The sequence below is a fragment of the Oculina patagonica genome, chromosome 6 (assembly GCF_052425735.1).
Source record: "Oculina patagonica isolate OP01 chromosome 6, crgOcupat, whole genome shotgun sequence".
In the NCBI taxonomy this organism is placed as follows: Eukaryota; Metazoa; Cnidaria; class Anthozoa; order Scleractinia; family Oculinidae; genus Oculina; species Oculina patagonica.
Window position 1 is genome coordinate 14,632,738 of NC_135763.1, and position 27,897 is coordinate 14,660,634.

The 27,897-nt window shown below is 40.2% G+C and overlaps 1 protein-coding gene across 1 annotated transcript in view; it reads left to right on the forward strand.

The window, feature by feature from the left end:
• The window catches only part of LOC144657396 (nucleolar pre-ribosomal-associated protein 1-like), a 40,288-nt gene that overhangs the window by 3,814 nt on the left and 8,577 nt on the right, over positions 1-27,897 (forward strand). The window contains exons 4-25 of the mRNA XM_078517745.1: positions 273-369; positions 2,178-2,260; positions 2,591-2,829; positions 4,197-4,392; positions 5,336-5,473; positions 10,462-10,714; positions 11,094-11,305; positions 12,165-12,266; positions 12,748-13,016; positions 13,585-13,685; positions 14,295-14,512; positions 15,190-15,268; positions 20,961-21,125; positions 21,639-22,385; positions 22,731-23,387; positions 23,931-24,037; positions 24,665-24,713; positions 25,256-25,313; positions 25,409-25,545; positions 25,955-26,019; positions 26,173-26,246; positions 27,008-27,198. Of these exons, the coding sequence (XP_078373871.1) occupies positions 273-369; positions 2,178-2,260; positions 2,591-2,829; positions 4,197-4,392; positions 5,336-5,473; positions 10,462-10,714; positions 11,094-11,305; positions 12,165-12,266; positions 12,748-13,016; positions 13,585-13,685; positions 14,295-14,512; positions 15,190-15,268; positions 20,961-21,125; positions 21,639-22,385; positions 22,731-23,387; positions 23,931-24,037; positions 24,665-24,713; positions 25,256-25,313; positions 25,409-25,545; positions 25,955-26,019; positions 26,173-26,246; positions 27,008-27,198 (4,237 nt within the window). The remainder of the gene's footprint in view (positions 1-272; positions 370-2,177; positions 2,261-2,590; positions 2,830-4,196; positions 4,393-5,335; positions 5,474-10,461; positions 10,715-11,093; positions 11,306-12,164; positions 12,267-12,747; positions 13,017-13,584; positions 13,686-14,294; positions 14,513-15,189; positions 15,269-20,960; positions 21,126-21,638; positions 22,386-22,730; positions 23,388-23,930; positions 24,038-24,664; positions 24,714-25,255; positions 25,314-25,408; positions 25,546-25,954; positions 26,020-26,172; positions 26,247-27,007; positions 27,199-27,897) is intronic.

Genomic DNA, 27,897 nt, shown 5'->3' on the forward strand with positions numbered 1-27,897 from the left:
AATATGCCACTGCAAACTTTTTAATATTTGTTTCGTTATTTAATATTTTTTTAATCATCAGTTAAGTACTGCCATATATGGAAAAATTCTATTTACAGGTAGGAGTACAGGGAGGTACATGTAGATTTATTTAAGCCAGGTAAAATACCCTTCTTTTGTATGAATTTTACCACCTATGAAGAATAGTACCGGTAAATGGAGAAATAGTGAAGGTTTGGAAGCCTTTTCCTTGACTAATTTGTGGTTTTACCTTTGAATGTTTTGTGTTTCAGTCTTTGCAAGATGTAAGGACTTGTTTCATATACTTCTGTCTCTCATTTCTGATGTTTGGTGACTTGGCTGTCATGAAACAGATCTTAGAACTGAAAGGTATTTTGCATTCACTTACAGTGCGGCTACTGTTACCGTGGTCACCCGGACAAAGTTAACCAATCACAAAGCAGAACGGGAACATACATTCCAACATTTTTACTCCAGCCAATGAAATATTGAGTACAGAACAAAGAAATTTCAACTTGTTCACTTGTGAAGCTTAATAATGTAAATACAGCGTTAGCTATCATTGACTTTCAATTTAAACATTTGAGTAGTTTCACATGCTACACAAATGAATTTGTCATGCAAGTGAGCTAGAACTGATTTCAAACTGAATGAAAGCAGTGGACGCAACGGCCGTACATGTATATTTGGGCAATTTGCGCAGCGGATTTAAATAAAAAATCAACTGCCGGCGGTTTCCGCTCCAGGGAGTTGTATTTTATACTGTTTTGAATTGTTCAGAAAATAATAACTCGACTGCGGAATTGGAATATCGGTTATTTTTTCAACAATGGTTTACATACAAGTGAAATCGTGCTATAAACTTTTTTTCCGAAATAAATTTCTTCACTTTAATTTTGGGTTGTTGAGGAAACCATTGAAGTGCTCAAGAGAGCCGACAGTTAGTTTGAGAATTCAAATACACCACGCACTTTGCTTTCAAAACAATTTTAAAGTACTCTTTTACAACAAAGTGAACCGGTAATAAATTTTCTTTTTCACCTTAATCGTACTGCCAGAACCCAGCACGTGAAACTCAAAGTTTTTGTCAAATTTTCATAATACGGTGGAGAACAAATATCCGACAGCAAACAAGCCGTGTTTTCGTTGTTAACAAATCCGACACGCACTTTTATGTCTAGATAGACATAAGGTACGTTTGTCGCTTCCCCTTTTTTAATACAGTTTGAAGCTGATCTCTTTCATAAACATCGCTGATATTGGCCTTCCAGCTTGTGCAGTCAAAACTAGTCAAGAAAGGGAAGGAATCGAAGCTATTTGAAGACCCAACACTTTATAGCGAAAATTTGTACTGATCTGTTTTCGTGGCGAATGAACAAGTTGAAATTTTTTTTGTTCTGTACATGACATTTCATTGGCTGAAATTAAAAATGTTGGAATCTATTGTTACCGTTCTGCGTTGTGATTCATTAACTTTGTCTGGGTGACCCCGTTAACAGTAGCCGCACTGTAAAAGAAATCTTCTGCATGTCGAAGAGGAGAGGGAAATAATTATCTTAAGTAAAAATTGAATGTTGTTTAATGTTCCTGTGAAGCTAAATCATAAAAAAATCTGTGCTAAATTAGAATAAATTTTCAATGATTTGGCTTTACAGGAACATTCAACAACATTCAATTTTATTAAATTTTATTGATATTACATATCCAAGTGTTTCAATAAAATTTGAAGTATACACTGTATGTAGGCAGCTGGTTTGAGTAGAGTAACCAACTGTTTGATAGATTTTTTTAATTACTTCTCAATTCAGGAAAAAAAGTAGCTGACTTCTCTCAGAGAAGTAGAAAAAGTAGCTAATGCATTTTTTGCTGTTGGTTCTAGTTGATAGCACTGCACATCCAAACCAGTTTCACAGTTATGATTTCTTTAATTAGTGTTATGTATTATGCACAAGTTTGATGTGTAATATGGATAAATAAATCTACAATGTTATCTCCCTGGAGAAAATTCTACATGGGATGGAAATTGGAAGGGGGGGGGGTGGGGAAGGGGGGGTATCTTAAGAAGACCTACACTTTGATTAATAATATTGATGTGACTGATGTGACAAGATCAGTAAATTACTACATCAACAGAGGACTAATTTATTTTTTCTTGTCATTTTTTCTCATCACTGTAGGATTTCTACAGTCAGTTATGAAAGGTTTGCAGTTTGATGCACCAGATGTGGTTCATGCTGTGTTGTCAACTCTTCAAGGAAGAGTGAGTGTCAATTATATTGCTTGTGTAAAATTCCATTGAAACAACTGCCCATTGCGATAAATTTCCCAAATTGATGCAGATTTCAGTGGGACAGTCATATCTCATAACTTTGGCTCTTACATGTATCTTTCATACATTTTGCCAATTCAACATCTCACTATTTCGCCACTTTGTGTTTTAAACACTCCCCTTCCGTTTTGCATTTTTATTGACACTTTATTACCTGTAATATTGTTATTAAAGGGTTAACATGAGTTTTTAAAAACTTCATGAGGTTGTAAAACTAATGAAAAAATTGCCCTTATAATAATCAGATTCTTAATCTAATAGGTGGTACAAAATTCTGGGCTAACAAAGAAAACCAAAGTGCAGTTCTTTAATGCCTATGTCCTCTCGCAACTGGCAACTCTTTATCAATACACCAAGGATGCTGAGGAGGAAAACAACAGTGATGAACATAAATCTGATCAAACAGTGCGGCAAAAAGTGCATGATCTGCTGCTGAAAATCTGTGGGTCATTTAAACTTGGAATTTGTTTTTCAAATACTGCGGGAGCATTTTCTACCAGGTACAGAATGTAAATATGTGTGTACATGTCCCGGGGGGGGGGGGGTACTCCCTATAATGGCCTATACGGGGAGGCTCCGCCCGAAAGGGGTACCTTTTTCAGGCTTCAGGTATACAAAAGGGTAGGGATTTCACACGTTTAAGTATATGAAAGGGTATGGAAATATGTCATTTGGCTATTTAACTCTTTCGCTGCGGTTGTCGAGAAAACTCGACATTTCATTTCGTGACTCTGAGTGCGGATGTCGAGTTTTCTCGACATGATAAACAATCCCAGATTTCCTTTCGAAACTGTCTCCAATAGGGACGCTATGATCAATAATTACTTCAGATACCCTCTAGGAGAACTGGAAAGCGTGACGAGCACGATCTTTTGCCATTTGCATATAATGGCGGAGTATTATCGACAAATTCATGTTACACTGTTGCTGTTTACGGCCAAAGGACATTTAAACATGGCATCGAATGAGAATTTTTCAATTGAGGAGTGCTTCGGAGAAGATTCTAACCGACTTTCGCCGAGAATATAACAGTTGTGGTTTACGAATCAAGTGATTTCAATGAACAGATTGAGTATCTGAGACGCGGCTGTTGCAAAACAATGGTTTCAACCTTCACGCTTGGGAAGGAAGCTATCAGATGGCGAACGAAATTGCTGAAAGGACCAAAATGCAATGAATTTATGAAAAGGTTGCTTTTTACGATGTAGAATTATGTTAGGCACAATTCCTGAAAATCTTAATTAAATTGCTTGAATAGAACGAAAGATATTGTTGAATATGATGCGTGACTGTGTGATTCAACGCACTGTGAAAAAAATGCAGCACTGCGGGGGAGTAAGGTCAACAGAAAAGTCAGCAGCGAAAGAGTTAAAAGGGCCTTTAATTAAAAATAATATTTCGAACAGACGCAATTTATGGCTGTATTATTTTAATTTATTAAGCGCTACATAAAATTGACAAGAAAACATCCTATTTTAAGTCCATGCCATGTCTCTTAGGTATATGAAAGGGGTACCTTTTTCAGTTAAAGGTATACAAAAGGGGTACAATTTCTGTCAAAAATGGTATAAAAGGGTAAGGGGTTAGAACTTGGGGCGGAGCCTCCCCGTATAAAACTTTTTGGAGTATCCCCCCCCCCCCCCCCGGTACATGAATGACTTGTTATGATTTTTTTCCTGTCCTGCCCCTGTCCCATTTCCCCTGTCCCCGTGCTTGGTGCCCTGTACCGTACAGAACCGTGCCGTGCTGTGCCGTCTTTATACTGTCTTGTACTGTACACAAAACTGTTGGTATCTAAATTAAAGTAATACATGTAATTTCTTTTATCATTGTCTATTTTAAATAAATAAAAAAATGTTTTCTCTAGGAGTAACAACCCAGTGTTGTTAAAGTTCCTTCAGAGTTTATCTTCAGTGACAACAGATGTACTCATCCAAGAACTAGTCATCACTGTGTTATCCTGCTGTCAAGATGTTGTGAGGCCTTTTCTCTCAAGCTTGACAGCAATATACGAGCCCAGACTTTCCATGCCGTGGATTGCAAATATGAACTTGGTTACAAAGGTGAGAAAATGATTATGCAAAGTGCAAGACACAAGAAATATCTAAGAGTAGCTTGAAATCAGTGATAATACAATGTCAATTCTAAGTACTAAGCCTTGACGATGATGCAATAAAACCATTTCTAGCTAGGTTAAGTAACCATTACAATGACTCTTGTGTGGTGTGTGTCTGATGAAGAATGCCAGTTGCAAGCCTAGCCATTGCTCCCTTGCTCTTAGGTTTTGTTCATAGGTAAGACTATTTACTCAGTGCCTCGACTTTTCACTCGGTCAAGTGAATTAAAAGGGTTCTTAGCCTGGTTTCCATAATTTATTATTATGATAGCAGATGATTGCAGTGGATCACAGACGGTCGCAAAATTGAAGAAATTTACTGAACCATGTGATCGCAATGATCGCAGAGCGAACTGTTTCCATATGATTGCAGGCGATCGCAGAATTGTTGAATGATATGATTGATTATCTTAATGGATCAACCCCAGGGGCCGGGGTACTTCAGCTTGTAAATGACAGTGAAGATCAAAGGATTTTTTGGGGTTTGAAATTTTTGATTCCGGGATTTTTGGGGGGTTGGAAAATTTGGCAAGTATTTTTTTGGGTGATTTGATTTAATTAGGGGATTTTTTTGGTATTGGAGGATCATTGCAATATTTTATTGACTGTGTTCCCATATGACCGCAGCGATTGCAGACAATCACAGCCAATCACAAGCAATTGCAGATAGTCGCAGGGAAGAGAACTTGGTTCTATTTTCTGCAATTGTTTGCGACCGTCTGCGATCGACTGCAGATAATCGCAATGGATTGCAAACAGTGGACTAGAAATGGCATGTTTCGGCATAAGTGATTTGAGGCCCTGTTGTGGCAAAAAATAAACTTGACCTTGTCCCACATCAGACCTGCTCCTTCCTTTCTGTTATAATATTGTGCTTTTCAATTGTGTAGATTTATGTGGTACTGCCACAGCCTTCACAAATGCTGGAGAAATCTGGTTTGAAGATTACAGCAGAAATGCTACCATCCTTGATCAACATGGTAGTTCCAGTGGGAATTAGTAGGACAGGTTTAAATCATGGAGTTCAGGTAATTCAATCATTTATTTTAGTTTAGTGTACCTTAAGAATGTCTTGGAACTGTAGGTAAAAAGTTTAAAAGAAAAATCCCAGCCAAATCCTGGCTAAAGCATTGTCAAAGCATGGTCAAAGCATGGCAAAAAACTGGCCAAATCCCTGCCAATTGGTCAAATCTCTGCCATTTTCTGGCAAATGCATGACCCAAAACATGGCCAAGACATTGCTAAAGCCTGGCTGAAGCCTGGCCAAAGCCTGACCAAAGCCTGGCCAAAACCTGATCAAAGCCTGACCAAAGCCTGGCCAAAGCCTGATCAAAGCCTGACCAAAGCCTGGCCAAAGTGTGGCCAAAGCATTACCAAAACACAGCCAAAGCATGGCTAAAGCCTGACCAAAGCAAGGCCGAAGCATCGCCAAACCCTGACCAAAGCGTGGCTAAAGCCCGGGGGGGGGGGGGACTCCCATATTAAAGGGACGGGGATGCTCGTCGAAAACTTTGAAAAGAACCCCTAAAAGAGACCAATCTGGGCATGCTCAAGCTATTTTAGACCCCTAAAAGATACCAAAATTCTGAGAAAAAGAACTTATATTTGTATATTTCATCGTGTGCAACCCTAAACGAGACCCTGACAGCTAAAAATATTGTCATTTTCTTGCATTTTCCCCAGAACACCCTAAGCGAGACCCAAAGTCCGAAATTTATACCCCTAAGCGAGACGACGAGCATCCCCGTCACTCTCATATGGAAGTCCCCCCCCCCCCCCGGGGGCTAAAGCGCAGCTAAAGCATGGCCAAAGCCTGACCAATGCATGGCCAAAGCGGGACAAAATCCTGGCCAAAGCGCAGTGAAAGCATGACAAAAACTCACCTGACAAAATATTTGCTAATTCGCCAACAATTGTGAGTCGAACTCTCTGCAAATTTCTGGCCAAAGCATGGCCGAAGTCTGCCCACTGCATGGCCAAAGCTTGGCCAACGTCTGGCCAAAGCATGGCAAAAGCATGGCCAAAGCATGGCCAAAGCATGACCAAATCCTGACCAAAGCCTGACCAAAGGGTGGCCAAAGCATGGCCAACCCTGACCAAAGTGCGGCCAAGCCTGAGAAAAGCGTAGCAAAGGCGCGCCCAAAGCACAGCCAAAGCGTGGCCAAAGCACGGCCAAAGCATAGCCAAAGCATGGCCAAAGCCTGACCAAAGCGCGGCTAAAGCGCAGCCAAAGCACGGCCAAAGCGTGGCCAAAGCACGGCCAAAGCGCGGCCAAAGCATGGCCAAAGCCTGACGAAAACATGGACTAAATGCGGCCAAATCCTGGCTTAAGCACCGTCAATGCATGGTCTAAGCCTGGCCAAAGCCTGGTCAAAGCCTGAACAACACATAGCCAAAGCTTGACAAAAGTCTGACCAAAGCACAGCCAAAGGGTGGCCAAAGCACAGCCAATGGCCGGGCAAAACGTAGCCAAAGCATGGCCAAACCGCGGCCAAAGCGTGCCCAAAGGGCAGCCAAAGCGCAGTCAAAGTGCAGCAAAAGCATGACCAAAACTCAGCAAAAGAATGGCCAAACCTGACCAAATATTTGCTAATTCGCCACCAATTGTGAGTCAAAATCCTGCCAATTTCTGGCCAAAGCATGGCCAAAGTCTGCCCACTGCGTGGCCAAAGCTTGGCCAACGTCTGGCCAAAGCATGGCATAAGCATAGCCAAAGCATGGCCAAATCCTGACCAAAGCCTGACCAAAGGGTGGCCAAAGCATGGCCAAAGCCTGACCAAAGTGCGGCCAAAGCCTAGCCTAAGCCTGGCCAAAACCTGACCAAAGCATGGCCAAAGCGTGGCCAAATCCTGACCAAAGCATGGCGAAAGCCTGACCAAAGCATAGCCAAAGCATGGACAAAGGATGGACTAAGCCTGGCCAAGGCACAGCCAAAGCCTGACCAAAGCATGGTCAAAGCGTGGCGAAAGAAAGCCTGACCAAAGCATGGCCTTAGCATGGCCAAAGCCTGACCAAAGCATGGCCAAAGCGTGGCCAAATCCTGATCAAAGCATGGCCAAAGCCTTACCAAAGCACCGCCAAAGCATTGGCCAAAGGATAGACTAAGCCTGGCCAAGGCATGGCCAAAGCCTGACCAAACCATGGCCAAAGCCTGACAAAAAAAGCATGGCCAAAGTGCGGCCAAAGCATCGCCAAAGCGCAGCCAACGCATGGCCAAAGCACAGCCAAAGCAAGGCCAAAGCACAGCCAAAGCATGGTCTAAGCCTGGTCAAAGCATGGCCAAAGCCTGACCAAAGCGTAGCCAAAGCATGGCCAAGCATGGCTAAAGCCTGGCCAATGCGCAGCGAAGGATTGGCCAAAGTGCAGCCAAAGCATTGCCAAAGCCTGGTCAAACCCTCACCAAAGCATAGCCTAAGCATTACAAAAGCCTGACCAAAGTGGGGCCAAAGCACAGCCAAAGCACAGCAAAAGTGTGGCCAAAGCGCAGCCAAAGCATGGCCAAAGCCTGACCAAAGCGTAGCCAAAGCATGACCAAGCATGGCTAAAGCCTGGCCAATGCGCAGCGAAGGATTGGCCAAAGTGCAGCCAAAGCATTGCCAAAGCCTGGCCAAACCCTCACCAAAGCATAGCCTAAGCATTACAAAAGCCTGACCAAAGTGGGGCCAAAGCACAGCCAAAGCACAGCAAAAGTGTGGCCAAAGCGCAGCCAAAGCATGGCCAAAGCCTGACCAAAGCGTGGCCAAAGCACGGCGAAAGCACGGCAAAAGCATGACCTAAGCCTGGCCAAAGCATGGCCAAAGCCTTACCAAAGCATGGACAAAACTTAACCAAAGCGTACCCAAAGCGCGCCCAAAACACAGCCAAAGCATGGCCAAAGCGTAGCCAAGGCATGGCCACAGCATGGCCAAAGCCTGAGCAAAGCTTAGCAAAGGCCTGCCCAAAGCACAGCCAAAGCACGGCCAAAGCACGCCCAAAGCATAGCCAAAGCATGGCGAAAGGATGAACTAAGCCTGGCCAAGGCACGGCCAAAGCCTGACCAAAGCATGGTCAAAGCGCGGCGAAAGCCTGACCAAAGCCTGACCAAAGCATGGCCTTAGCATGGCCAAAGCCTGACCAAAGTGTGGCCAAAGCATGGCCAAATCCTGATCAATGCATGGCCAAATCCTGACCAAAGCACCGCCAAAGCATGACCAAAGCATGGCCAAAGCCTGACCAAAGCATGGCCAAAGCGGGGCCAAAGCGTGGCCAAATCCTGATCAATGCATGGCCAAAGCCTGACCAAAGCACCGCCAAAGCATGACCAAAGGATGGACTAAGCCTGGCCAAGGCACTGCCAAAGCCTGACCAAACCATGGCCAAAGCCTGACAAAAGCAAGACCAAAGCGCAGCCAAAGCATGGCCTAAGCCTGGTCAAAGCATGGCCTAAGCCTGACCAAAGCGTAGCCAAAGCATGGCAAAGCATGGCTAAAGCCTGACCAATGCATAGCAAAGGCGCGCCCAAAGTGCAGCCAAAGCGCGGCCAAAGCACGGCCAAAGCATAGCCAAAGCATGGCGAAAGCCTGACCAAAGCACCGCCAAAGCATGGCCAAAGGATGAACTAAGCCTGGCCAAGGCACGGCCAAAGCCTGACCAAAGCCTGAACAAAGCATGGCCTTAGCATGGCCAAAGCCTGACCAAAGCATGGCCAAAGCCTGACCAAAGCATGGCCAAAGCGTGGCCAAAGCGTGGCCAAATCCTGATCAATGCATGGCCAAAGCCTGACCAAACCATGGCCTAAGCCTGGTCAAAGCATGGCCAAAGCCTGACCAAAGCGTAGCCAAAGCATGGCCAAGCATGGCTAAAGCCTGACCAATGCACGGCGAAGGCTTGGCCAAAGTGCAGCCAAAGCATCGCCAAAGGCTGGACAAACCCTCACCAAAGCATAGCCTAAGCATGACAAAAGCCTGACCAAAGTGCGGCCAAAGCACAGCCAAAGCGCAGCCAAAGCATGGCCAAAGTGCAGCAAAAGTGTGGCCAAAGCGCAGCCAAAGCATGGCCAAAGTGCAGGAAAAGTGTGGCCAAAGCGCAGCCAAAGCATGACCTAAACCTGGCCAAAGCATGGCCAAAGCATGGCCAAAGCCTGACCAAAGCATGGACAAAACTTAACCAAAGCATACCCAAAGCGCACCCAAAACACAGCCAAAACGTGGCCAAAGCGTAGCCAAGGCATGGCCAAAGCCTGAGCAAAGCTTAGCAAAGGCGCGCCCAAAGCACAGCCAAAGCGCGGCCAAAGCACGGCCAAAGCATAGCCAAAGCATGGCCAAAGCCTGACCAAAGCGTAGCCAAAGCGCGGCCAAAGCACGGCCAAAGCGTGGCCAAAGAACAGCCAAAGTGCAGGCAAAGCATGACTAAAGCCTGACCAAAGCATGGCCAAAGGCAGTCAGAGAATGGAAAAACCTGGCCAAATCCCCACCAATTTTGGGTCAAATCTCTGCCAATTTCTGGCCAAAGCATTGCCATAGTCTGCACACTGCATGGCCAAAGCATGGCCAAATGCATGGCCAAATCACAACCCAATCCTTAACAAGTCCCAGCTAATTCCTGGCCAAATGCTGGCCTCATCCTAGAGAGCCAAATACAAATGACAAATCTTGGCGAATTCCCATACAAATGTTCTGGCCAAATCCTGGCCAATTCCCAGCCAACTAATGGCCAAAACCCTGCCCATTCCTGGGGTCAATTTAATAAAACAATTACGGTACATGTGTAATGAACAAGTGAAGCTTTTGTTTTTCTGAAGGCCTGGATCCACCACTGCATAGTAGAATCACTGAAAAACTTGTGGCCCTCTATCCTAACAAATTATTCAATACTTGAAATACATCTTCTTTTTATTCTTATGTAGGCACAGTAGGTTACAAAACTATCAATTTAAATGCTTTGATGCCAAGAATCATTATTTTGAACTTGTAGCCCATTCTGGCCAAATCCCAGTCATAGTCCTGTTTAATCTCATTAATTAACCTTCTCTTAATAGCATGCAAGTTCCCTAGTAAAACATACAACATTATCATTGGTAGTAGTGATCCTCAATAGAGCACAGAATGCTGCAGGATGGCTGGCTTTCAAAAGTGGAACAGTATTGCATCAAACGAACATTACTACACAGACAGAAGCACCATTACTGCAACAGTTTAGGGAAGGTGTTATCAAGGCACTACCTGATGTGACGACCATTATCTCGCTGAGACAAAACCTTATTAAAGCAAAGACAGAGTCCCAGGAAGAAGGTTTGTTGTGGATATAATTCTACAATTTTACATCAAATGGAAAGATAAAAAGTCACTCTGAATCTTCAGTAGTGCTACAAGAAAAAACCCTCTAGCTTGGGGCTTAATTATCAAATTAAATCATTCTTCTTTAAACTCAGTTCACCCCTCCCTGTTCAAATAATTCTTATTTGAACAGTGGATAAATGTATAGTAAAGAAGTGATCCTTGTATTGAAATTAGAAATTGCAAGTAAAAAGGCCTGAAAAAAAATCAAAAAAATATATTCAGGGCTTCATTCCTGGCAATTTCTTTTATTGCAACTTTACTGCCAGGATCACTTCTTTACTTTTGTACCATTACTCAGTACCTTTTGATTTATGGTTACTTTTATGTACAGAAGTGGCAAGTCCCACAGTTCTTCTTGCACAAAGTCTGAAAGTAATCCATGGGTTCCAGATGCTATGGCCATCAGCCCTGTCTCGTGGTAACTTTGACCTGAGGAAATTGTTACCAGGACATCAAGAGATGACATTGCCACCCATTGCACAGCATTTGACTTTACAGATTCTACTTCAGGCCCCACTTGGGAGCCTTAAATGGTATCAGCAGGTCAGTTTTACCCTAGCCTGCAGAGCAGGCGTATTAAGTGAGCGCATTCGAATGCATTTTGATTGGGCGCCATCTTGGATTCTTATTGGGGAGAGGATTGGGAATAGGAGAAACGTGTCCTAGGGTAGTAGGAGTGAGGCAGAAAAGTAGGGGAGGGGGAGGGGAAGGAAAAATACGCTTGCCAAGCCTCTCTCTGTCCTCATCCAACATGGCGGCGAATCTACTCGATCGCGAACTAATACTACGTGCACCCACGGAAAACGCCTGCACTGCAGGCTAGTTTTACCCAGGAAATTTCATTTAATGCATGAATAGTGAAAAAGTGAAAGAGGCTTTAAGTGCCAAGGCAGGGAGAATACATGAAGCAGTGTAGTGGACCAGTCCAAGATTGTCCTTTTTTCCTCTAGTCTCCCGCAAACTCAAACCTTTTTTGATACCCTCCAGGTCATTTTTTTTTTACTGATTTTACCCATGATAACTCAAATTGAACCTTTTCAATTTTCTTTGAAGGTTCAAATTATCAGGATTCAGCTCTATTCATGTCTTGTACATTCTTCTTACCCTGGGGGGTATAAATAGATACAATCTAGTTATTTACTGGAAAATGCCTGGTAAATTTGCTGGGGTAGCCTGTGATTAACCCTAGTGCCCCACCCATCTTGTCACTTCATGCCCCAAAGCCTGAGCCACTGGGCTTGGTAGCAGATTTTGTTTTTGAAGAAGAAAGATACGGTTATATATCTGGCATATCTTGGATGGTGGAAAGGGTAATATGCAAAGTAAATAATGTACATGTGTGTCTGTATTTCCAGTAAATTTGTGAATTATATTAAACAGTTTTCCTTTTTATTTTCTTTAGAAAGGGAAAGCATCAACATCCTTTGTATACTCAGTGCTCAACTTGTATACATCGGTTAGAACTGAAAATATCAAGAATGATGCTAAGCAACTTCTACAAAAGGTACGTTATGAGGAAAAAACGTTGTGTTCTAAAATACTAAATAAAATGCAAGTTCTTACAGATAAAAAATATATTCCTTGATGTAAGCACTCAAAAAATGTTATTGCAATGTTTAATTTCATCAGTGGAGTGACGTGCTAAGTTGCTTGATCAACAGACAGACATGTTGATGGTTGAAAGAAGAGAGAGGGGGGATAAACTGGCAGACTGACTGACTGACTGACTGATGGGCAGACTGAAAGACTAAGGTTTTATTGCTAAACGGATGGACCACCAACTGACTGACCAATGAACTGAGTGATGGCAGTAATGATGATGTGTTTTGGAGGAATAAAAAGAGAGATTTTCAAGTATTACTTTATAAGCTGTGCTTAAATCTGGGCATGGTTTGTTAAGGCATTGTGTTATCAAAACGCAAATGAGTTTAGGGATCCAAGTCCAGAAGTCTCTGCATATTCATGTCTTTTGATATTTTTCACAGCTTCTTGGTGAAACAGGACTAGTCAACAGCAATACCCATTCCAATGAAGTAGAAATTTGGCTGAGTCATCTGTGCCACAGCCGAATATATGAAGGACACAGGGAGACACTTCTAATGTTTTTAGATGAAGTATTCACTGCAGTTGCTGCTGAGCCCTATGTGTACACAGACATTGCAGTTGACATGCAGACTGAAGCAGTTGCACAAGAAGCAAGTGTGGCACAGTCTGGCATGGACTCTACAGAATGGAACTGGTCCTCTGATGCAAGGTTTGACTTGAATTGCCATAACATAAGTTAACCCAACAGTGGTAGAAATAGAAATGCCGCCATCCAACCGGGTTTCCATTACATGACTAAGACAAATAACTGAAACCAGCCAATCATTGCTTTATTGCTGACCAGTGTAATATTATTTTTCTAAGTATTGGACTGGGCTGAATTATCAAGTAGTGTACATGTTGTAATTCTCTTATTAACCAAGCTTGCAGGTCTGTACTGGGATAATAACATTCCATGGTCTTTTCTTTAGTGACCTTGCTGGATTTCGATCTACATGTATGTGTATACCATCAAATACCTATGGCTGATATTTTCCCTGTGCCGCTGTCATGCTTGTGTAATAAAATTATATTTTTTTAAATCTTTAATCTTTAATGTACTCTTGGACTTACATGAAGATTAATACAATTAATAAATACAACTAATTAAATTAATACAATTAAGGGTAATATTAATCTATTGAAACAGATGCTCGTTTTCATTTTGTTTTCTTGAAAGAAATGGTGGAATAGTGAATTACAGATACAAAACTGATTGTGATTTGATTTTGTTCCAGTGTGCCAGTTAGTCTACTGCTTGTTGGAGCTTTAAAGCAGTATTCTCAGATGGTCTCCAAGGTTACTGATTCAGACAAAAAGGCAGCCCTGGGTAGTCTAGGTGGGTACAATCAGTGTTCAATCAATCAATCATGTTAGGGGTGCAGTGGAGAATTGTTGTGATATGGAAGTCTTCAACTAATACAATGTATGATACAGAGTTTGTGCATTGGGACTTGGAAGTGTTTTACTAACATTAGTTATGTAATGTTTAATAAATGAGCAGCAGTGTTTTATCAAGTTTAAAAGACTTGATAAAACACGAATGTGAATTTGTTGAATGGCTTAAAACTCTTCTGATGTAGATCAACTCATTCTTGCACTAATATTTACATTTGGGGTTATTTTGGCCTAGAAAATTGGACGTACTGTAAAGTTTAGCCCTGTCTTTATCAGATATAAAGACACTCATTAAACATTAGTTTCCTTTGTATTTTCTTTATGAATTATTAATGAGTTTTTTAAAAGCATAATAATTTATACGTGTACTAAAGACTAGTCACAGAATCCGCAAGAGGAAAAGAAAAAATATCTAGGACTGAATAGTTCTTCTAAAATATTTTAATTATTTTTTTACTGCACCATGCATATAGAGACCAATTACATGTACTATCAAAGGCAAGTACTTTCATTTGTAACTTTTTTACATCAGTTTTTCCCTTGATTTCAGATTGCATATCCCGATACATGAACTGTGTGATCTTTGATATGATTCACAGTGCACTGAACCCAACCACTCTGTGCTTTGCTGTGTTTCATTATTATGGTAGCATTGAAGTGCCAGAACATTTGACTGCCATAAGAACTTTGCACAAAGCCTTGCTACAGTATGTGAGCTACTGGCTGCCTGCTTCGATACAAGTTCAAAGCATAATTGGTTGTTTAAAGGTATTAAATAGAATGTACTTGTTGTTTCTTCCCCTTAAAGTTACAAATGTTAACAAAGTCACAGGGTGATCTTTCTTTCTTTCCTTGTTATAATTATTTAGAAAACATTTCTGATTTTGTTTTTGCACTTCTGTCTTCCTGAAAAAGATAAGCTTGTAAATTAGGCTGTTATCGTTCATACAAAGAAAGCACTGTAGATGTCATGTGACAGTCAGTAGGACAAATCAAAATGTGAATTATTTTTTTTAAATGTTGTTGCCTCACTTTTGTTGTATTCCTATTCTGTAACAGTTTTGTAAAAGAAATAAAACCTTGCACTTGAATGGGCAAGAGCAAGGGGTAGCGAATGGTCTGATATTCACTAACATGCCAAGACCCTGTTCAAAAAATCTGAGACTGAGACTTCACAAATACTAGACTACCAGACAAAAATAAATACACACAAACTAGACTACATGACTCATCACAAAGGCTTCTAAGATTTCAAGATGAGTTCAGAAGATTCCAAGATCCATGATTTTCTTGGTACCATTCGACACCCCTTGAGTATAAATGTGGAAAAACTGAAGTTTTATTCCTTGATTAGTCGGTTAAGTATGTTGTTATATAAAAAGTAATCATAATGTTATCTGACACTCACTTTTTTACTGCATTTTAAATTATTGCATATTTGCCAGGAACAACCAAAGGGCAGTGACAAAAGCTTGATGGAGCTGCACAGCTTTTTGGACGGGACTACTGTGCACAGTAAACAAGGTAATAAACTCTTTATTGTCACCATAGCAGTGAGTTGCACAGATGTACATGTAAGTCTGAGGTGTTTCAATATGCCAGCAGGCGAGATCTGTTGGCATGCAATAGCCTCGGAAATAAAAATGAGATGTGTGAGTCGTCACTGTGAAAATAACAACAGTGCTGAGCGATTCATCTCAGATATTTTGAAAATGGAAGTACATTTTTACTGCTTAACTACTTTAGATACTGGAAAACATTTTTTTATCATACATTTAAGTTATATGTACATGCTGTGTTTTTTTTTGTGGAGGCAGAGTGTCATTCTGACCATCTCCAGTTTTACACTGGTTTTAAACTGAATGGTCAGAAGTAAAACATTGGACAGTGACAGGAATAGATTAAAACATCCAAACTTTGAAATCGTTTTTTACTTAATACAGTATACAATAAGGAGCCAATGTTAGCAAGTGACTGTTTTTCAGAGACCCAGTTATTTTTAATGTTATTGGAAAGAGATTTACCAAAACCCTTAAAATTTATAAATATTTAGTTGAGTTTATGACTTATGCAAAATCTGGTAATCTTATGCAAAATCTAGTAAATCTAGTAGGCATAACCACACAAAAACACTAAATACCAAACAGTGAAAAAGAACACGCAATAGCCATGTTTTTAAGTATAGGATACCAAAAGTATCAAAGGACGTTTTTAAGAGTGTGTCCATAAGAGGACCAGGCAACATGTGATACAGCTCATGTCACCGATTTCGCCCAAACTTAGCATAAATGTTGGGTATGGTGAGCTATTTACTGTGGCAAAACATCAACTCAAAATATATTATTCCCTTCAAGTTATGGCACCTTTTGAAAAAATGGCCATTTTTCACTAATTTATGCATATTTAATTAGCTGACTTTGATTGACCAGTTCCACAAGATAAAAAGACTTCTGAAAATAAAATTCACTGCGTTATATTCTGTGGTTATTAGGCTTTAAGTACAATAACTCACTTCAACCGTCTGATTTGATTTCTTCTCCTCAAACGGTCTTTTGGAAGGTACACATTTCGTACTGTTGGAAATAGCCTTTAACTAGTGCCCAATATCTCCCATGAGCAACAACTTATATACATTATTCTTACATGGGTAATGAAATCCATCATTAAACTTCACAAAAATGCCACAAAATGTCTGGGGACTTTAATATTCTATTAGTATTGAGGAACTAAACACACGTGACTTAACGATTTCTTGCTATTTCATCAAAATTCACCGAAACACAGAAGCCATTTATTTGCCTCAATTTGGCATAAAATCGGTACGAAATAGCTAATCAAGCATAAATCTATAGATAACAATCAAAATATTGGCGAAGATTGGCAGTTAGGGCATTTTTCGGAGCGTTTTCAGAGCCATATAATTCGGCAATGTTGTGATAGTAAATGTAAAAATAGCAGCGAAAGATTTTCTTCAAAAGCTCGCTCAATTCAACATTTAGGCACATCAAAGTTAAGAAACAAGAAAGTAATACTACATACATGCCACTTATCGACACACAGATGCTTTCTTTTGAAGAATTTGTTCTTCCTCGCTGCACTTCGATCCTTCGATCGATCTCAATTGACACGTACTGTTGCTTTGAGGCGCGCTGAACTTAGCCAATACATCGTGGTTCATTCTTCGTGAAAGGTGTAAACAGGTTGTCAATAAAGTCATTCAAAGAGCTGTTCAAAGTTCACGGAAGGACACTTTTCTCAGCCAGTTTGCATGAAATAAATTTAACTGGAAAATAAACAGCCGCCATGTTGTATTTCTACCTTTGAGCCTGCCGTTTCAGTCAGCGGTACGGGCGTTCACTGGGGCAAGTACGTAGTGTAGTCATCATATAGTTGTTTGACTAAATCCTATATAGGGATATTCATAAAAGGGATACCGTATTTTCTCAATTAAACGCCCCCGGCGTTTATTTCAAACTTGGCTTCGTGCATCCGGCGTTTATTTGAATGGTGCAGTTTATTCGAACAAAATGTGTATTACGCAAGGGCTTTTAATCATTATTTGTGACATGAATGTATCTTGCGATTGTACCTGAAGCATGTAACACCTCGAATTAATACCTGAAAGGCTTATTCACCACTCCACCTTGGAGACCCGGCGTTTATTCGGGGCCCGGCGTTTAATCGAGAAAATACGGTACATAGCCTAGCCCTACACAGCTATACACGCCTATACATAGCCCAACACAGCTATACACAGCTATACACACGCGTGTTCATTTGCTTTTCCTCCGCAAATGTTTGTTTTTGTCGGAATAAGTAGCGGATGGCGTTATCTACCCTCTGAACAACCGGGGCTTGATCTTAAACTTATAAGTAGTGTGCGTTTCTTGTAAAAGTGAGAATTTTTTTTCAACTTCTCCATTGAATTTTTTTGATAAATAGTTGAAGAGAAATACACTGGATGCAGTGTAATGTATGCGATGCAATCGGTTTTGATGCTCTGAAATTGAGCTCTGAAATGTCGGAAACCATTAAATAATCAGAGCAAGTTTTTCCATCTTATATCAGGTTAAAACTAGTATGTTTATTGTTTTTTTGTTTCTGTCTTTTTTGGGAGGTGGGGGAGGGGGTGAATATGGACATTCGAAGAAATGGCGGTCAGGTTGTTAGCCTGGCCTGTGTACATCTATTCCTTCTGTTCAAATCGTCTATATTATATTACACTTTGGTAGCTAGGAGACTGAATTTGTACCCACTCTCTTTTTCGGGATCCCACAAAGTTCTCCATCTGTCCATTTACCGATAAACGTCATTACTGCAGTTTTGTTTTAGAAAAGGGCTTTTATGGGGACAAATTTTTCCTCTTGAGTGCCCACATTGCAAGTGACGAATTGCGGCTTCAAATGATAATTTTCTTCATCACCGACTCAATTTAAGTGGCTATGTGAGTTACAAAGACGCGAATGCAGACTTTTGTAGAGTGCTTAAACCCCGCATTAAAACTAAACAAATTTATTGCAAGACTAGGACTACGCAAGACGGCCAAACTTATTAGCTAATGTTTCAACCAGCACAGGTAGTCTTCTGTCTTTTTCGAGGTCAACGCGAGGAAAACCCGTTTTATTCTTTGTTGTTTTCTCTCTCTACATTCACACCTTTATAGATATATGTATATATTTGCTGCGCCATATAGACTGCGTCGCTAAAGGCATTTCGTACGTGAATACTTTGTTCAGTTCAGCACAGACGCTCCCCCAACTAAAGCACTTGCGCAAGAAACGATTACAAAACCTACCTCGCTATCCACCGTATAGTGATTTATCCCGTGGTAAACGTTATTCTCCAATTTTGCTGAGTTATTCATTTTTCCCCATTTATGCCCCAGGGGTAGGGGAATTTGGTCAAAAAATGTAATCGTTATGCGCGGTATTAATCACTATTTCCGCCAGGGGAGGGGAATTTGAACAAGCTATAAAAAAAATACAAATGTCTGAAAAGTAACTGGGAGACGTTGACATTTTGATTTGTTTAACTGTGTAGCGTCTTTTATGCTAAAAATAATTGTTTATGCTCCAAAATGACGCTAAATGGCGGTATAAAACTGCTCCGACGTTTCGGCAATACTGCCTTCTTCAGGGTGCCACCCCAAAAAAGGCAGTATTGTCGAGACGTCGGAGCAGTTTTATACCGCCATTTAGCGTCATTTTGGAACATAAACAATTATTTTGATTTGGTTGCCGTGCATGCCGACCGTTGAACAGAAAAATCAAGAACTCTGTTTCGGTGAAAGTCAAATGGAACAGTTTTTTTTCTGGAAAATCTCTTTGGAAATTGACGGAACGTCAGAAATTTTCTTACCATTTGTAAGGTTTCCCAGTTCTAGTCTCTCATCCTTCAAGTCTCCCACCAACGGAAAGAAATAACAGGAAACTGAGCTACAAATGGTAAGCGACATCTATTTCGGTTAGTTTGCTAATTTTGGAAAGAAGCCTTTCCATTTTTCAGTGGTCATTCCAACCGGTTCTCTCCAACAAATGGTAAGCACCCTAGAGTTCGTTCAGCATCACATTGCGGTAAACACTTGGAGCTGTAGCGTAGGAAATTGTTTTCCCTACGACAATTTGAAAATATTTTCATTTTCATCACAAACGCATCCAACGAACACTCGCGGAGGAAAAGCAAATGATCGCGCGTGTGGTCACGCGTGATGGACGCGTGATACCCAGTGAACGGCCGTACCGCTGACTGAAACGGCAGGCTCAAAGGTAGAAATTCAACATGGCGGCTGTTTATTTTCCAGTTAAATTTATTTCATGCAAACTGGCTGAGACAAGTGTCCTTCCGTGAACTTTGAACAGCTCTTTGAATGACTTTATTGACATCCTGTTTACACCTTTCACGAAGGATGAACCACGATGGATTGACTAAGTTCAGCGCGCCTCAAAGCAACAGTACATGTCAATTGAGATCGATCGAAGAATCGAAGTGCAGCGAGGAAGAACAAATTCTTCAAAAGAAAGCATCTGTGTGTCGATAAGTGGCATGTATGTAGTATTACTTTCTTGTTTCTTAACTTTGATGTGCCTAATGTTGAATTGAGCGAGCTTTTGAAGAAAATCTTTCGCTGCTATTTTTACATTTGCTATCACAACATTGCCGAATTATAAGCTTATGGTTCTGAAAACGCTCCGAAAAATGTCCTAACTGCCTTTTCTTCGCCAATATTTTGATTGTTATCTATAGATTTATGCTTGATTAGCTATTTCGTACCGATTTTATGCCAAATTGAGGCAAATAAATGGCTTTTGTGTTTCGGTGAATTTTGATGAAATAGCAAGAAATCGTTAAGTCACGTGTGTTTAGTTCCTCAATACTAATAGAATATTAAAGTCCCCAGACATTTTGTGGCATTTTTGTGAAGTTTAATGATGGATTTCATTACCCATGTAAGAATAATGTATATAAGTTGTTGCTCATGGGAGATATTGGGCACTAGTTAAAGGCTATTTCCAACAGTACGAAATGTGTACCTTCCAAAAGACCGTTTGAGGAGAAGAAATCAAATCGGACGGTTGAAGGGAATTATTGTACTTAAAGCCTAATAACCAAAGAATATAGTGCAGTGAATTTTATTTTCAGAAGTCTTTTTTTCTTGTGGAACTGGTCAATCAAAGTCAGCTAATTAAATATGCATAAATTAGTGAAAAATGGCCATTTTTTCAAAAGGTGCCATAACTTGAAGGGAATAAAATATTTTGAGTTAATGTTTTGCCACAGTAAATAGCTCACCATACCCAACATTTATGCTAAGTTTGGGCGAAATCGGTGATATGAGCTGTATCACTTGTTACCTGGTTCTGCCCTGTTCTCTCACGGGCACACTCTTAAGTTTTCTTTTTTTCATAGATCAATAACAGAGTGGAACTTACAGCCCACTGACTTAGTGAATTGCAAGCCATTATCTGATTTTAAATTAAATTTAGGGAAGCATGTGAAATAAGTAATAAAAGTAAATTGTAATTGCAAATTAGTTATTCCACATGGATATGGTAGTCTTACATTGCCATCTTTGTTGTTCCCAAACGTGTCCGTGAAAGGGGAAAATTGAAGCTGTTGTCAATCTCTAGGTAAATTAAAAAAGCTCAAGAGGTCACTCTAGGTCAGTTACTAGTTTCTTCGCGATCACAGTATTATTTTGTTCGTTTGTTGTTCGCAGAGAAAGAAACAGCATTGACAGACTTGTATCGTCATCTAGAGCCCCTAAATGAAGTGCAGCTCAAGACTGTTATTGTTGACAGTGTAGACTTTTGCAAGCACCAACTTTCAGAGGATTTCTCACCTCTTGTCCAAGTTTTGCAAGTCAAGAATTACAGAATCACAGGTGATCAAATAAACATGAATTAGTTTCCAAATTCTTCACTTGATAGTTGTTGTCTACAGCCTGAGTTAGAATGAATTTGGTGGTGGCTCCGTAGTTATTCCAGGCGCACTCGTCGATGTCAAACTTTGCGTCATAACTTTTTCGGCTTTAGCGCGATGGCTATGAAACTTTGGGAAAACTTTCGCCTATCATTCAGTAATGATATAATTTAATTTGATTTCACTGGTGAAAATTATTTTCAATGTTACTGGCGTTTAACTGGACCCCACTTTTTGGACAAAATCGAGTCCAGTAAAAAAAATTGCTGATATATTTTTACTAAATTTCTAGAATCATCTTATATTCACTTAAAACACACCATTTTTTGATGTTGTTATCTGACTTAAAATAAATTTTAATTAAAACAAGAAACAAAAAACAGACTGTTCGCCCCATTGGTCACAAAGCCTTTTTCTCCCATACTATCGAATGTGTAACCTATTTTTGTGAATGTTTTTGTCTTTTATTTTAAAGGTTCTACAGACGCTGAAAACATCGCTTCTTTGTTACAAACCCTTCCATTTAATGCTCTCCTGTGGCAGGTACTTGGAGAAGCTATTCAAAGTACAAATAAAACAACTGCAAATGAGGCACAGCTAACGACGCAACTGGAAACTTCTTCCCTTGAGAACAACACTTCAAGCTTTCTTCACAATTCATGGATGCAGAGTCTGTTATTGTCTACCTTAGAAAAGGAACCTTTGTCGAGGACTGTTCCACTCTGCTGTCATCTCCTGCTGTATCTGCGTTCACTCAAAACAAAACTTGTGACTGTTTCTAGCTCAGCTGAACAAGGCAGACTGCAGTATGCAATACAGCTATGCTTTCAGTTGATTCAGTATCTGTTGCAGCGGTTAGTGTTGTTCCAGCAAAAAGAAGACAAAGGCGAGAGAAATGAAGTTGAAGAGATACTAACTGATGAACATGGTATGTTTTCCCACAAACCTGACAAACAGGGATTGGATCACATGGAAGACATGTGCTGTACTGTTCTTCATCATCCTGTGATCCTAAACTGCTTTCTGTGGAAAACAGAGCAGCCTCTGTCTCGGGACATTTCCCATGATGCAGGCGTTGAGTTGACGTATAATGTGGCTAACCTTCTGTTAGCTGTACTGCCAAGCCTAACATTGCAACAGAAGAAGATTCTGATGGGACCTTTTGTCAACAAGCTATGCAGTGATGGGAAGCTGGAAATTCGAACTGCACAAAATGGAACTGGTAAGTGGGATTAGATTAGAATCTGAAGCCATTCTCAACTGCTCTCTCCTGGGAACGGTCTGGTGTGCCACACAGTTTTGACAGTTTTTTGAATTGAGAAGTGTTAATGTTGCCTAATTGTGCTGAGTGTCGTGAATGTCATGAAAATGCTGAGTGGCATTATCACTTGCCCCCGTCCTTTGACATGATTGGCATGTGCTCCTTATCAGTTTTTTTTTTCCATTCATTGATAGTGGCTATGGTCGAGTCACATTTCAACTTTTCAGTTAAGTAATTTTAAAAACAGTTGAAAAAAATTCTGATAACTTATTCGAGTCTTGTTCCATATTTTTTTCTTTTTTATAGTGGTGCCATCATCTCAAGTTCTTTATCTACTTGGCCTCTTTCATGATTTCTGTGACAAAGAACACAAAGCAGAATTCATTTCAAGTTTGGCCCAACTTCCTTCCAACATGCTAGTTACAACTGAACCTGTATCTAAAGAGACAATGCCATCTGTGTTTCTGGTTACTCTGCTAATGTTGCTTGAAGGAGAACCGCTTGGTGAGCGTGATGAAGAAAAGCTTTCACATTCATCATCTGCACTGTTAAGAGACGCGGTTCCAGTTAAGACAGAGGAGCCACTTTCTGTGTTGCATTTCAAGCAGCTGATCAAGATTTCTGAGGATGTGAACTGTCCACAGTTGGATTCCACTATATTAAAACTATTGCAGAAGTCTTTGCTGTATGTGCTTGCCTCAACAACTTCTCTTCTAGATGCGTGTCTCAACCATCCAACAGAAATCAAGGTTTCTGTTGCAGCATATTTAGTTGTACATTCCCCAGCACTGCGGTCACATTTTGAAACGCGCTGTTTGAGTGCACCAAAAACAAAGAAGGTGAAAACTCAAGACAAGCCCTCGTCAACTGTTGCAATAGAATTCGAGAATCATCTGATAGAATACCTTCCTCTCGTATCATCATACTTGATTTGTATCCAAGGAATGAAGGAAGGAACTTTAGGTAGGTAATATTTTGTGCAATATTGTGTAATATTGTCTCCGTACGATGTTAAAAACTGGTTTCAACAAGGATGAAATTTAGTTGCTGCGGCCCTGTGGTTGTGCACTGTACCCTTAAGGGGTGGGAGAGGGAGGTGGGTCGGGTCCTTCTTAACTACAGATTCAGAGTAGTTGCTAAAAGATCGCTCAATTCAGAAAATGGAATTTTAATGGCAATCGATTTTGAAGCGTTTTTGGGGAACGCCTGCTTTGAAAAAAATATCATTGCATGTGTGTAACTAGCGCACGTGCGGATAGCGTGTGTGCGTAACTAATTCAATAGATAAATCCCTGTTATGATGGTTGCAAAGTGCTGCAACCCATTGTAGTGCAAACTAAAATTGGGCGATTCCTTTTCATAACTGGCAAGTTTAGCCCTTTGATATAGGTCCCAGATTGTCGTTATCTGACGTGTTGTTTTCCATTTGGGAGGACTTCCCAAGTTGGGTTAAGGCCTATTTTATAATACTTATTCCAATTATTTTTCTTTATAATTTGTTGCTAGATAATACCAGAACACAAGCTGTGGTTTCACGTTTGGTTCAAGCTTACTGGGCACCATTGTGGGAGTGGCTTTCTGGTGATAGGGATGGAATTTTCAAAAACTCTGAGGTGAACAGCGAGTTAGTGATGTGTACGATTTCTTTGACATTTTATTCAATGTTAAAAATTAAACAGTTTGTGAAATCGCTGAACTCACTTTGGACCAAATGAGAGACTAACGAAGCCCGCGTGGAAAGTGATTTGGCAAATAACTGTTAATTTAGACAAGTGCAGTTGTTTGTGAAATATTTAATTTTTAATGAAGTTTGAACGAGTAAGAAAAGAAGTACAGTACTCAAAGAGCGCCCAACCGGTATCTGGGAGGCCATGGGTTCGATTCCCGCCGGGGACTCAGATTTTTTCTTTGTCCCATGCTCGTGTCATGTTGAACACTTCATCTTCATTATTTATTACCGAGCTTAAAATTTAACATCTTTAATATTTACTACAAACTTGATGATTTCGACATTGCTGATCCTAGCAGTATGCAGGACGCGTGTCACTTATCAACCTAGTAAATGGCCCAGCTCACAACGAGTCTCTCGTAGCTCAGTTGGTTAGAGCGCCCAACCGGTATCTGGGAGGCCATGGGTTCGATTCCCGTCGGGGACTCAGATTTTTTCTTTGTCCAATGCTCGTGTCATGTTAAACACTTCATCTTCATTATTCAGAGTATATTTCTGTTTTCTATTATAGGAGTTATGTATGGAGCTGCTTACTGCTCTCATTCACACAATGCAAAGAGGTTAGTTTTATAGGTGAATGATTCATTAGACGTTTTTGTCATACTGAGCAATGTAAGAATGTTTATATGCTTGGCTTACTGGTCTCATTTGTTGTTTGAACACAAAGAGTATTTGGATAACGTGAAATTAAACTTTTTTGCACTGTACAAGGTTATAGAGTGTAACTTTTACATGCATTTAAAACGATTTTTAATTGCGTGTTGAAAGTAATTTGCGTTTGCTTTTGCTTGCATTACTACGCTAAGTAATTGGTTAAAACAACTTGGCGCCACTTTCTCAACCAATCAAAATTAAAACCAGAACCAATCGTGCCTCGCTTACACACCTTTTTTCGTCGCTTCGTTCCGGCTACATATATTTACTTCGAGGTTTGATTGGTTAACTGGATTGTCTGTGTCCTTTGTGATTTGCCAAAGTGATAACTTACTTCCATAGTACATCTGTGTAACAATTCTTTATTGCTCAGGTACCATTTATGTCATAAGATATGTGACAAGCCGATATTCTCGGTTTTTTTTTTCTGCTTGGGCTTCTTTTTTAGATGGCAGTCTCAGCGAAAGGCTCCAGGAACTTTTGATGAAAGCCTCTTTGTGGGACAGGTAGGAGCGTGCCTTCACATGCATACATTGAATTGTCTTGTATGCTTTTATAATGCAGTTCTGTTAATTTTCTTTTGACGTTTTTGTGTTTTCAGCTACCAGTTGAGAATCTGTCACCAACTGGTAACAAGTCAGTGTCGTGACGTTTCTACCAATCAGCAGAGAGTAGATGTCATGAGCAAATTCTGCTTTGCCTGTATGGAGTTCTTGTCAAGTGTTCTAGATGGAATAGGTAACATTCTTTTTCTTTTCCTTCCTCTCTGACCAACGTTTGTTAGGTTTACTGGTAGTGTTGGTAGGTTTGTTGCTGGTAAAGGCTGGTTTCTATGTAATTGATAAAGGTCCTAAATTCTGGTGATTTAGTTTACCTAACTTGGCTTAAATGTACCAAACCTTTCCTGCGTAATTTCCGGCCCTGTTAAAAGCATATGCCGCAAAAGATGTTCAATCTGGGTTCAGCTTTTGAATGCCCTGCAATTTGTCTTGATCGCCACTGATTATTTTTAAAATGAGCCTTGAACTGAAAGACTGCATTTGACTGAAATACACCTATGGTTAGTGAGTGTGAGAATCTCGAATATGACAATTTACTGGGAATATTAGTATGACAGAAGGTTTGATGGTTGCTTGAATGATTTTAGGAAGCAAGGAAGATGATGAACCCGTGATAAAGGATACTTTGTGTCACATGGAATCGATTTGCAAGGTATGTGACAACATGATTTCTCATTACAGTGACAAAATCAGACAATATCCACTGAAAGCAAGAATTTCTCACAACTGATTTTTGGATTCTACATTGCAGAATAGAATAACTACATGTTATATTGATGTTGATGTTTTCATCTTTCTTGTTTAGAATGCTGGTGCCATCAGTGCCATTGATGAACGTTGCATTTCAACGTGGAACAGCTTTGTAACTAATTGTTTAAGGTATTTTATGAAATAGCTTATCTTGATCAGTGTGAAAAGAATAGTTATGGCATAACCATTGGTGGAGGTGCTTAAAAGTTTAGCCATAAAGAATGTAAGAACTTTCAAAGAATAATTCCGTTTCTGTCACATACTCTGATAAGAATTTAACGCATCGTTTACACTGGAATTATTGAGAAAATTCCTATTCCCAAAGCTCGGAAATGTCTTATACAGTTCTTACCCGCTTATAAGAACCCATTTTTTCAAATTTAGCCTAAACGGGTTCTTATGTAAATGGTGCTTAGTGGAATTTTAGGCTACGCAGGTTCTTAAATAGGTTCTTATTTAATGAGAAATATATTATACACCTGTGAATGGTAGAAAGGTGGCATGTATATTAATTTAATGCCAAAACCGGCCTGGCCTTTAGACAGTACACTATGTGGCCATGACCCATTTTAGTAGATATTTTAATTCTCAGTATCAGGCTAAAAGTTGATTTAATGATATATATCTAATGAAATATATACATATATGAAGATTTTTTTAGGTTAATTTCTCTAAGAACCTTTCTACAAGAACCTGTTTCAAATTTTAGGCTAAATAGGTTCTTATGTAAATGGGGTCTAAATTGATATTTTTAGGCTAACAGGTTCTTAAATTGCAGGTTCTTATAAGCGGGTAAGTACTGTATGACATTTCAACCCCAACCCATTCCATACAATTATTGATATGACCTAACAAACTCCCAAATTTCAACGTTTTCGTATTTTCCTTAGGTACAAATTTGAAAATGTTCAGGTTCTGACAGCTTTGAGATTCATGATCAAGGCACTCTACAAGGAGCAGGGTGGTAACAAGAGTCTCGCTGGTGATCTCTTGTCCCTGGACACTTTGTATGAAATGGTGTTAAGCCATTCTCAGTTCTTGGATGTTTTCCTCAATAATGATGAAAAGAGAGACACAAAAGGTAAGATTCTTGTAAATTTTAAAGGGACATGGTCAGCGTTCATGTTTTGAAAAAAGTCCACCTTAACCCGAAATCAAAATACGCGTAGAAACCCTTCACCTTCTCGGTGTATTTTTTTCTCTAAATTTTCTTATTTAGTGAAACACTGAGAAGATTGCAGCAGATTTCTCAAGGTTCGTTTTAAAAAAAATTCCATCATGGACTATTTTCAAAACGTGTAAACTAGTGTCCAGGTCAGCGCGGTAAGAACGCTGACCATGTCCCTTGTAACAATATATCTAGGAGAGCCGCGCAACCAAAGTCAGTTTACGTCAGTCAGCAAATCACTTCGCCAGAAATTCGTGAGTTTTGATGTACATTTCCACCGGCAATGTCATAAAACAACTGGTTCATGCTTTAAGCTGTGCATTATCGAGTTATGGTGCACGCGGAAAGTTTGGAGAGCACTCAAGAACGAGCAACGCTTGTGCTAAACTCGATGGTGCATGCTAAAGCATGAACCATCTGTTACTCGTGGAAAACCCAGCAATAGGTTGAGTGTGTAAAATACTTTAAAAGAAAGGAAAGAACCCCATTGGGAAGTGGGGATGACTACTGCTGGCGAGGATAGAAGTGGATTAATTTGGTAGTCCGGCGGCTTAGCTCCTGAATTGTGCGATTTTTGATACAAGCACCAAACTTTGCGGGATTACAAGCATT